The 12,479-nt window shown below is 37.7% G+C and overlaps 1 protein-coding gene across 1 annotated transcript; it reads right to left on the bottom strand.

Moving 5' to 3' along the window:
* Window positions 1-8,758: 8,758 nt before the first annotated feature.
* LOC143619804 (uncharacterized) lies at window positions 8,759-9,616 on the bottom strand. Its single transcript, XM_077091650.1, has one exon. It carries the CDS (start codon window positions 9,614-9,616, stop codon window positions 8,759-8,761), a length of 858 nt encoding a protein of 285 aa, XP_076947765.1.
* Between the last annotated feature and the right edge of the window lie 2,863 nt (window positions 9,617-12,479).

The following is a 12,479-nucleotide window of genomic DNA, read 5'->3' as shown; positions in this document are numbered from 1 at the left end:
AATATCGTTTTAGCGCAAAGTACATCGTCGTAAAGCTTGTTTCGCGAAGTTAGATACTATCAAATGTTGAAGTAAAAATAAAATGAATTTTAAATGCAGACTTAGTACAGGTAACAAATTCGAATTGAAAATCAACAATTCATGCATCACCATGACTTTCCGAATTCTCAATTTAAAATACGCGGGTAAACGAGTATTGAAGATTGACAATTCATGTATCATCATGACTTTTCAAATCTTCAATATAAATTATACAAGTAAACGAACATTGGGGATCGACAATTCATGTATCACCATGACTTTTCAACCTTCAATGTAAAAACATAAAGTAATGGGAATCGAAAGTCAACTATTCATGTATCACCATGACTTTTTGGATTTTCAATCCCCCACAAACGAATATGTAAATAAAGAAACAAATCGGAATTAACAATAAAATTCGAAAGATCGTGGAAAACATAAAATCATACGCTGCGTATGCGCAAGCATATTTATAAATAACGAGTAATTAACAATAAGCGCGCGAACATGAGATTTCTCTCATGCGCGAGAAGGGACTCTTAGGTATTCTAGGTCGTTACGTCTAACCACCTATCCTAAAGTCACAGAGCTCTGATACCAATCTGTAACACCCCGACCGATGGCGGATTATACATCGGGGCGCCACATATTGTTTCATTACTCGTGACACTATTTGGTGTCAATATTTATTAATACACATTTATCGCGCACGCGCAACGCAATCACAAGATAACATAAATCAATATATTAAAATTCAAAATATTCAATTAACATAAACTTGTCTCGTTACATTTTAATCTAGGTCCAAAATAAAAGAAAATATCCTACGTGTCCACAAGCTTCCAAAAGCAGCTACAGCAAACCTGAACATGTGTTAAAATAAAACGTCAACACTTGCGTGTCGGTGAGAAATCAAGTTTAATAGATAATAATAGATAACAATAATCACTGCGCGCAACACGTGTATGTCTGGTGTTTAACAAGGGTGTAATCAGATTGTGATCAAGCCTAAATAGATCATAGTTCATAGTTCAATCCGTGCTCCCAAATGAGCACAAAAACAAGAAAACATCTGTGCAAGTGTAAACAAAGAAAACCGTAAACGATAGGTCTCCCGTGTTCATCTAATGGATCCATGAAAACTTCGGAATAGGCCGAACAAAGCGGTTAATGATACACACATACAAATAAACAGCCAAGTAAACGTCCTCAACACATGGGATACTGCGCGACTAAAGTTCATAAACAAGTTTAAGACTCTAAGTTTGTACGAACACATGAACATCCCAAAACATTAAAAATAAAAAGGGATTAGGTACGAGATTACTCACTTGATAAACGGTGCGGTGTAAGATAAAGCAAGAACCAACTCTTAACAAGCAAAGTTATCCTATAATTAAAGATTATCGTTTTAATGATTTGTTTTAAGTCTTGATTATAAGTTAGCATAATTAATAAGTAAATTATTATATATTATATATTATATATTACCGGAAATCAGGGCAGAACAGGAGAGAAGACGAAGGCAGAGAGAGGAGACGGTTGAAGGACAACGGCAGAGAGCAAAGGAAGAGAAAGATAGTAAGTGTTTGTGTGTGTAGTGTTAAGAAAATAGCATTATTATTTATAAGGAAACCCTAGGGAACACAATCCCTAGAAAAGAGGAAAAGATCTTCAACAGGATCAAGCAAAAGATAACAAAAGCAAAAAGGTTCCAAAAGCAAAAGATATCAAAAGATATGGCAGCTGCAGGGGACAAGAGAAAGCTGACAGGTAACAGTAAAAAGCATGGGAGGGTCAGATAAAGGTACTGGTCAAAGCATGGAAAAGCAGATCTCAAAAGATAATGTCAGTCACTTTTTCTGTCAACCAATGGGGTTGGTGCGCATGCTGCGCCGAAAGTGGCTTTTCAGACATAAGATAGGTCAGGTCAACAGCACAGAAGATAAGACATCACAAAAGTAAACGGCTGGATTAAACAGAAGAAAGACTCAAAGGGTTTAGCGCGAGAAGGCTCGAGCGCGCGAGCGCGAAGGCAGACACAGAAGGTCAAGAGTGCGCGAGCGCGAAGGCAGACAGAACCAACCTTAGCGCGCCGCGGGAAGAACTACAATTCTAAGCGCGCCGCGGGAAGAACTTCAATTCTAAGCGCGTCGCGGGAAGAACTATAATCCTTAGCGCGCTGCGGGGACAGTTCGCCTCGCGTATCGCAGCAACAGACGGTCTTCACGCAGGCTTCCTTGTAAGGAGTCTGGCGCGTGGAGCTGCGCAGACATCCTTAGGCGGGAAGAAACAAAGGACAAAGAGTTAAGAGAAAAAGAGGGGTTCAAGGCTTAAGGGTTAAGCAGAGAGGCGGGACGGCGACAAGAGAGACAAGGAGGCGGGAAGGAAGGAAATTATTATTAGTAATATATATTTTAAATGTCAAGTTTTAAAAGAAAATAATTAAATTTTAAATCATAAAAAGAATCGGATCGGAAAACGGGTACCTGGGTCGGGTCGGATGGGGCAGATGTCATACAGGGCAGCTCTCAGAAAATATGATATCAATCAAATCAGAGACAGTATGGGAACAGTGCAGGTAATGGTCAGAGCGGTTATAATCAGAGAGACTTGGGGGGGGGGGGTACAATAAATGCTATCAAGAGAGTCATCAACAAGGCCAAGGAACTTCTCGGGGTAATAAATAAGAGTCACTCAAGGATGTCATGGATTTTCTGAAGCAAATGAAGGCTGATCAGGAGGCTCAGAATAAAAGTGTGAATCCGAGATTAGAGCTCCAAGAAAAAGCAAATGCCTCAAGGGATAAACAGGTGAGTCAGCTCGTGGAAGAAATGGTGAGTTTGAAAAGAAATCCGTCAAAGCTACCGAGTGATACCTTGAAGAACCCAATTCATCAAAGCAGCTGTTCATTAAACTCTAAAAATGCACACGTTAGTGCCATAACCATTGAAGATAATGTGGAGAATGACACGGTTGAAGAACTTTAAATGGGGGCACCACTCATCCCCATTCAGATTGGGGAATTCAAGACTACCAAGGCACTTGTTGACTATGGTGCGAGTGTAAGTGTTCTACAAGGGAGTGTGTATGACCAGTTTGAGTTTGGACCTTTACAAGAAGTTGACACCACCTTGGTGTTAGCTGATTTCACTCGAAGACAGCCTCGAGGGAAGTTGGTTGGTGTCGCGGTAAAGGTTGGTGATTTTTACTATCCTGAAGACTTTCTTGTTCTTGACTATGCACCAGCAAAGAATGAAGAAGAACCTCAAGTGATATTGGGGAGACCGTTTTTGGCAATATCAAATGCTCAAATCAACTGCCGAGACGGAACAGTGTGCATGACCTTTGGTAACCGTAAGTTAGTTCTAAATATATTTTCAAATTCATTTGATTATTCTTTTAAAAATAAATATTCTAGGTCAGGTGCTACTAACAGGTGTCTTCCTCATGTAAGCGAGGATGACACCAAAGAAGAGGGTTTTGTGTTTTATAGGTCAAAGCGGGAGAGAGAGAAAGAGGAGTTGAATGCGGTAGAGATTCAGAGTGGGGAGTTGGCTACTTCATGTGATGATATCAAGACTACAAGGAAAAAGGTGGGAAATAATGAGACGGGTAGAACGAGTAAGAAGAAACCGCCAAAGAAGAAGAAGGTAAAGAAGGCACCGGGGTTTGAGAATGAACAAAGAAGGGTGGCGTGTTTTGGGCCAAGGTGGAATACTATGGATAATTTATCACTCTGTTAGAGAAGTAAGAAGAATGAAGCGGAGGAGGGTAAACACTCCATTAGACCACCATAATCACCAAATGAGGTAACGATCTGGCTGAAGACCATAACAAAAACTTATCGCTGGCCGGGAGGCAACTCGATCGACCTTTTATTTTGTTTTTCTTTATTTTTGTTTTTCTTTTTGCATTTTACTTTTTATTTGTGTTTAGCAGTCATACTAAACCCTAAGTGTAGGGAAGTTCATGGTGGTCTAGTCATGATTCGGTGGAGCATATATTGTCACATCAAAGTTCAAGGAGTTCGGATCAAGTTTGCAACAGTACTTATCAGCAGGACCTGTTTGACATAAGAAATTCGAATCAGGTGCATGTGTCTCTTTCCTGTACTTCGGTTGTTAAAATTTTAAGTTCTCGTGTACTACATTTAATTTTTAACAGTAAATTACATTGGGGACAATTTAAAGTTTAAGTGTGGGGATGCGGGATTGGAGTTTGAAAGTATAAAATGCTAAGAATGTCCCGAAATTTTTATACTTATACATAATGAGAAATGATAGAAAAACTGGAACCGTTAAAAAAATAATAATAAAAAAATGAAAATAAAATAAAAAAATAAAAAAAATATATGCATATATAAATAAATAAATACATTAAATAAATACATAATAATAATAATAATAATAATAATAATAATAATAATAATAATAATAATAAAAGAACAGTAACACAATTAATTTGGGATGTGTCGGTAGGCTCAGCCTTTAAGAATGAAAAGACAGTTTGGTTGTTGATCTAATTGAACCTTTAATCGCTTGATCTTAGTGGAAAACACCTTCGGGTTTTATTTGTTTAGCTAAGTGATGTGGTCTAAAATATACATATTGTATATAAATTTTTCATATACTTTTAGATACTTTTGAGCCAAGTTTTTATTGAATATTATTATTGTTTGGTTCATGTGTGAGTTTCATATTTTTTAGAGAAAATGATCTAAAATAGAGCACTTTTACTAAACTTGGACCGACGAACGAAACTTCAAACATGTTTTATTTATGAGTTTCAAAGTTATTTAAAAATAATATTATTTATTGTTTACTAAAAGTAACTCATCTAATATAAATAATGTTATTTACAATTAAATAGACATTTGGAGTTTTAACCAGATCAACGTTGAAGTCTATGGTATTATTATAAACTCATTTTAGTTATTTTGATTTCGTATGTATGAAAATGGAAACAAGCATCCCAAAAGATAACACATTAAATTAATTATGGGCTGAATTCAATTTTTAATATTTCTTATTAGTGGGCCGATAATTATGGGTACAAGATAGGCGGTGGAGTTGATCCAAAGGGGATTATTATTATTTTAGAAATAGAACCCTAGGGAGGAAGTAAAAAAAGGCAGCAGAAAAAAAAAGAATTAAAGGAGAGGTTGATTGGGAGATTTGGAGCCACCGGAAGTCAAAAGAGAAAGGAACCAAGCAGTCGCACAGGCTGGTCAAAAAGTCACGTTGGATTTAAAGAAGCAAGAAGACAAGCTCCTTAATTAATTTAAGCTAGCTAGCACATAGGTCAATTAATTTAACCAGACAGGCTAGTTGCTGAACTTACTTTTATTCCTTTTTTTCGATGAACGCTTTTATAATTATTTTGTTGGCTGTTTTGAGTATGGTTATTGGCTAAACTCTTCCTAGCTACCTAGGTTTTTGATGACTACTTTATGATTTGAGGATTTTTATTGGTTTATGGTTTCTAGTGTTTGAGAATACTAAAGTAAAGAATCTTTTTATAATTGATTTAATGTGTTTGCGTATATAATTTTGATTTATTGATCGTTGTTCCGTATATGTCTCGTTGAAAGTCTTTCAGTTATAGATGCATATTTAGGTTGCTTACAGTGTGTTTGGAATTATTTTATGGTTTTACTAGACGTAGTAATCCATAGGAACATTGGTTGGTGATTTATTAAAATTTATATTCTACCTATCTAAAGACTGAGAGGTAATGGATAGTCGGGCTGTCCTTGGGATTAGCTGTTTAGGCTAGAACGCTCTGACAGGAGGTTTCCTAGATTTCCCTAATTTCATTGTAATTCAGTGTCTTATCAACTGTTCTTAGGTTACCCCTTGCACTTTAGGGTGTATTGAGATAGTGAGACCGACGGGTGATCTGTCTTTTAGGGTACTTTAGTGTTGTTGGAGAGACTGACAGGTAATCCGACCAACCGGTAAGTTTACACACCCCTTAAGGTTTCCTTTTAGGTGATACCCGGAGAAGGATCAGGGATCCACTAGGTTATCTAAGGGTGTTGTATTTTAAGATCCCGGTTCCATCATAGTTTCTATAGCCGAGAGAGATCCAAGATTCACAAGTACGATTCTAAACCTAGGTAGTGCTTCTCCCATTTTTGAGTTCGTTTAGATAACCGAGTTAAAGTCTATTAGTGTCAGTGTCAAGTTTAGTTTAAGTATTTTTAGTTTATAGTTAATAATTAAAACACAAAAAAATCAATTAAATCTTTTTACTTAAGTTATTAGTCAGAGTCTTGTTTAGGTGTCGCTAGTGTCCTGTGGGTTCGACATCCGGACTTCATTAGGCTTTACTACAGTCGATAGGTACACTTTCCTGTCTAGTGGTCTAGCATTAGGAGAGTCTAGGTTTATAAATTTAAAACTAGAGTGTCTAGGTTAGGTTAAGTTTTTATAGACCGCTTTCAGCACATCACTAAGCCTATGTAAGGACTGGGATGAAAGGTCGGGCCATACTCAAGCCTTTTGTTAGATTTGATCACCAAAAGAAAATTTTAAAATATGAATAGACTACTAAATGATGCTTGGATAGACTTAACGTTAGAGTATGCTAGATGGCTTGTGATATAAACATAACGAAAAATGCTTCTAGTTTAAGTGGTTAACGCTTCATAGGTGTATGGTTTTATAACCTTAAATCCTGTATTGATGGGATGCTCTAGGGTTCGGAGTCCATGGGTCTTTATGTGATATATCATCTGGGTATTCATATCTCCTAAGTGGATTTATGAATATTAAAAGAGCTCAAAGAGCAAACCCGCAGTTTATCTGCCAAATATAAGTCATTAAACATGATCATTACGTGCTTTTAAAGTACAATTACACTACTGACTTGATCATCCACGCTGTTACTCATATGGGGTCCCCATGCCCGCGTCTCATTACCATTAAGAAACGGACCACACGGGACACGTCATATGTAAGCCCTACAGATGAATTCGTGCATACTCACCTATGGAGATGGACTTTGGGGTGTTGCTTGATAACGGGGGTATACCATGTTGTGGGGGCTATTTGCTAGTTAGTTACATAATTGTACCTTAATTGTATATACTGGCCATTCTAGTAGACTTTGATGCTTAAGTTTAGGTATTGGTTTGATAAAATATCCATGATTGTTTTAGCTATTACATATGGGCTTAAAATGGTACACATGGTTGTGCATAGTTTTGATCATCTAACTTCTAAGGTTTAAGTCAAGTTGGGGTGGCCTGACTCAGTAAAACCATAATGAAGCATGGTAAGGCGGCTTCAGGGCTTTGATTTGTGGGTTCCATTTAATCATATAAACTAATGAAATTGTCACACCTTATTTGTCCCGGTAAGTATTAGGGCATGGGTTTAAGTGGATAGCAATATCGGCCCTCGTGGTTTTTGTGTTATTTGTTGATAATAAAAATAAGTTAATTAGTTAGTAAAAACAGTTTCCGGTTCTGATTTCATTGTATATCATTTTCGGGACGAAAAAGGATAAGTGTGGGAATGTGAGGTGTGGGTGAAATATCGTGTGTTAAATGAGTCATATCACATGTTTTGTGTGTTTATATGCTGGAAACACGATTACTTTGTGTGAGTTTATGATTACAGGTATGCGGAGCTTAAATGAGCCAAATTGGAGCATAGGAGATGGAATAGAAATGAAGGTTTTACTGCATGAAATGATAGAGAATTGAATACGAAGACGTGGCCGAAAACGGGGCATAAATCGGAGTTCAAACGAAGAAGTTACAGGCGAAACACCATGGTGGGTGACAGGCCCACAGTAGCCTACGGTGACCCACCATAGCCTACGGTGGGACTGCCACCTTAAGGCACTGAGCTTGGACCGTAGGCTACGATCCCTACCGTAGGCTACGGTCGCCTGGGCGTAAAAACACAATTTTTTGGTATTTTCTTCCATATTTAAGCCCGGTTCAACCCTAGGACGGCTATGCTTCATACCCTAACATATTTAGGCGATTTTGGGGCCATTCTCCACCATCCTAACACCTCCCAATCTTCACAATCATCCATGTCATCATCCATTCAAGAATCAAGAGAGCTATTGAAGATGCATATGCGAGGCTAATCCGCTCGTGACCATCTCTGGGAGTAGGGTTGTGTTTGTAAGCAAGACTTTATGTATTTGAATCTTTATTTTGGAACTTGAATTGATTAACCTTTTATGTTTGTTCATGCATTCAACAGTTTTTCGCAATTAAATGGTTTGTGATTTTATCAGTAAATTGATTTGTGGTCATCAACTTTTAGGATTAAGTTCTTTTGAGTCATTGACCTGTTTATCGTTCGCCATTAAATCACCTCTATTTATCAACCCCTAAAACTGGTAATCAATTAGGTTATTATTCATCTAAACCAATTGTTCGGATTGAAGTCCGTCAATTAGTAAGGTCAAATATTTCATCTTTTGATTATAGGTGTAATCGAACAAGTTTTCCAAATAGGTTTAATCAACTGGTCGAGTCTACTTCACAGCCTTAAACCTGGAGTTGGTTACTTTACCATAATTTTTATACAACCACGTTAATTTTAAATCTGCTTGACATCGTCTGTCCATTTAGTATAATTATTATTAAACAATATACTCGATTGGCACTTTCCGCTGATTCCCTATGGATTCGACACCTTACTTGCCCTTGCTAGTAAAGGTAATTTTATAAATGTTTTTGATTGACTTTTCGACATCGATCAGCACCCTATGGTGAGACACGTATAAATCCCAATTCAAGCAACTCTTGCAATTGCTCCTTTAGTTCCTTTACTTCTAGCGGAGCCATACGGTATGGTGCTTTAGAAATCGGCTTGGCGCCAGGGATCAAATCGATGGTGAACTCTATCTCACGGTCAGGCGGTAGTCCTGTTAGTTGTTCCGGAAATACATCAGGGTACTCGCGAACAACAGGATGGTTATCAATGCCTTTTTGAATTATGGAGGTATCTTTAATTGAGGCTAAGAATCTAGAACAACCATGCGATATAAGCTTACGAGCCTTGAGCGCAGAAATAATCTTAAGAGTCTTATGGGGTACAATACCCTGATAAACAAGCTTAGGACGACTAAGATCGCCAAATATGACACGTTTAGAAAAACAATCATTAGTCACATGGTGACGGGTTAACCAATCCATTCTAAGGATTGCATCAAAGTCAGACACAGGCATCGGAAATAGATACGCTTTACACACAACGGATTCAATATGGATCGGACAATCTCTGTATACGTGAGTGATTACGATCGAATTCTCCATTGGAGTGGAAATAGTCAGAGTGGGATCTAATGGAGTTGGCCTAATTGGAAGGTACTTGGTAAACGACTGAGAAACTATAGAATGTGTTGCACCCGTATCAAATAATACATAGATACTACGTTCACTGATTTGAAGGGTTCCAGATACGGTACCTTGAGCATTAGCAGCATCAGTAGTAGAAAGTGCGAACACTCTTTCCCCAGTGTTTGGTGGTGCAAGTTTTCCTCCAGCAATCTTCTTAGTATCTGGTTTAGGACAATCTTTAATCATATGCCCTGTCTGGCCACACCTGAAACATGCTCCCATAGCTCTATGACAGACGCCCCCGTGTTTCTTGCCGCAAACCTTACATGGAAAGCTTGCGGTCTGGTTCGGGTTTCCATATTGATTCAGTGGTTGAGCTCTGATTAGTCCAATATATGGCTAAATCTGATTCTGAGCGGGTTTCTGATTTAAGATTTTAGGCTGCCATGGACGTGCTTGATTGCGAAGGTTTCGATTTGCTTGAACCCTACGGTCCTGATGCTGTGCAGTGGCAGAGGATGATTGGACCATAGCCTGCTTGGGTAACCCGTCCCGGTCTGTTTTCTTATTTTCACCAGTTCGAGATAGGAATTCTTTCCTCTCGAATTCAAAGATCTTAATGGCATCACCTACCTCAGTAAGGTCTTTAAACTTCATAAGCATAATTGACTTTCGAATCCAATCACAGACTGCCCATTTACACTTTTCTGCCTGCTCTTGAGCTGAGCCTGCTGCACTCCCAATAATACCAGCCAATCTTGAGAGTCGAGTCATAAACTCCGAAGCTGGTCATCGTCCCTCTGTCGTATAGCAGCATATTCCCTTATGTAAGCTTCTCTATCAGCGGTAGAGAAATATTTCTCATAAAAGAGGGAACAAAAGTCAGCCCATGAAAGAGTAGCAGCATAGGCATCTCCTCCTTTGACTTGATTTATGTCCTTCCCACCAAGTTTGTGCATCATCTTCTAGTTTCTAAGTGGCTAATCTGACTTTATACTGATCTGCAACTCCTAAAACTTTAGAGATCTTCTCAATGTGTGCTATCCAGTTTCGTGCTTCCAGAGGAGTAGCAGCGTGACTAAAGGATCTGGGCTTCTGTTTTTGGAATCTCTGAATCCACACATGGATGCCTTCAGCAGTGGCATTCTCATTAATCACAACTCCAGAATTAGGAGGAGCATTAGTGCGTCCTTCAGAACGAGTTTGTTGCATAAATGCCTCTACGGTTTGCGCAACAAGGTTAGGATGTAATCCAACAAAAGCTTGATTGATAGCAGAAACTATGTTTTGATCATCTGGTGTTTCATTTGAAGCCGAGTCATTAGTTGCGCGGGTGGTCTTACGGGTTTGTCGATGAGGCGACATCTAAAAAATATGTCAAGAGGGTTTGAAAACGGGAAAGAAGCAAAAGAAGATACCTAATGAGGTTCCTAGCATATTTAGATCAAAACCTAAGTGTCTACCCAATCCTCACAAGTTTTAATTACTATTGCTTAAATTATCCTACCGGCAAGAGCCTTTGCTCTGATACCATAGTTGTAACACCCCAACCCGAATGGGCTGACGTGTCAAAATGTACGGAGGTATACAGAGACAAAAGACATAATTCCATTACTTCATTAGTCAAAAGTACAGACTACTGATAAATCAGATACTAAGTCCAAAATACATATTATTCAGATAACATAAGCTTAACAGACATCTTCAGATTATCCCTAAGTGTTAGGCTTCTCTCTTGATCCCGCCCAAAGTATCCTGTGAACCTGAAGTGTAAAAAGGTTTACAGCATGAGCCGAATGCCTAGTATGGAATATTAAGGCTCAAAAGCAAATAATAATTAACTGAATACAATACCACAATATATGATAACATATAACTGATTAAAATCATATAACTGAAATAACTAAAACATATCGTACGGATGTACCCATAAGCATAACTGAGTCTAAAAATATGTGACGACATATAGGGGGCCACTCCTGTATGTCAATCACCCGAAATGGCGTGCTGGCATACCCATAACCATTTCCTTAAACTGAAACTGAACTAGGATATATCCATACGCCTTCTAACAGCTATGTACCACACCAGTACTTAAGAGACGCCGTGAACTGATCTCTCCGTCACGGAAGAGCACATAACATCGATGCCAAAATGTTACGCCCGTGGGACACTCCACAGGAAGCGAGTGCTTAGGGTAACAGAGTATAAATAATCTGAGTTATACAATAACAATTCATATCTTAACAAATCACGAAACATGCGATAATGAGTACAATTTAATAATAAATATATCGCATGCTAACAAGTCGAATAACAAATAATAATCTGAACATGAATCGAACGGACAGCCAAATGAATCGATATGTCAAAGAACGTTAGGAGTTCCAAAGGTATATAATATCAACAGGGTTTACAACAAACGAATATAATAACAATAGGGGGTGGGTTAGTATCCGTACGTTGAATGACAATTCACAATCTTGTTGGACTTGTTTCTTTCAGGGGGTTATGCCTACAAATAATTTATGTTTGATGAGATTTAACGTTTTACATTTTATATTCACTTTGTATTCATCCGATAACTTGTGTTCGTAGATATTGTTGGTAAATAAGTTGGCAGATTATATCAATCTAAGTTTAGTTACAAGTCTTATTAAATTTTCCTTATAAACATATTTAATATAAAAACTGTATAGTTTATGTTTGGAAAGAAACAACACTTTATTTCCTAGTATTATTAAATTATTGAGAACTAAATAATTTTTTTATAAGTCTTCTAAACATATTAATTTATGGATAACACATGGGTACTTGAACTAGGTTGCCTAATTGAGTCGGTTACAACATGAGTAAAAATAAATTAACTGAAAAAAAATGTAAGGAGTTGTGCAGCGGTCCATGTTCGAACCCGCAACGTAAGAGTGAATAAGAGGTGTGTTGTTGTCTACAAATGAGCCAAGGAGTTTATTCATAATCAAATGTGGCAGTTATTTATTAAAAATGAATTAACAGTTCCATTATTTACAAAATTAGATAACATATTTTAATGTGCTGCTATGTTTTATTTCACTGGTGATAGAAGGATTTCTAAATGCAAATCATACGATATTCAAATACGAACCAGTTAACGTACTGAGTTTTA

This window comes from Bidens hawaiensis, unplaced genomic scaffold, assembly GCF_021521415.1.
Source record: "Bidens hawaiensis isolate Kalapana, Puna unplaced genomic scaffold, B.hawaiensis_p1.1 tig00002507_1, whole genome shotgun sequence".
NCBI lineage: Eukaryota > Viridiplantae > Streptophyta > Magnoliopsida > Asterales > Asteraceae > Bidens > Bidens hawaiensis.
The sequence above is the reverse complement of the archived record's forward strand: the minus strand, read 5'-3'. Positions and strand labels throughout refer to the sequence as shown.

What these genes read in the sequence shown, in the direction of transcription:
- LOC143619804 (XM_077091650.1), bottom strand. Translation starts at nt 9,616, where the DNA reads ATGGGAGCATGTTTCAGGTGTGGCCAGACAGGGCATATGATTAAAGAT.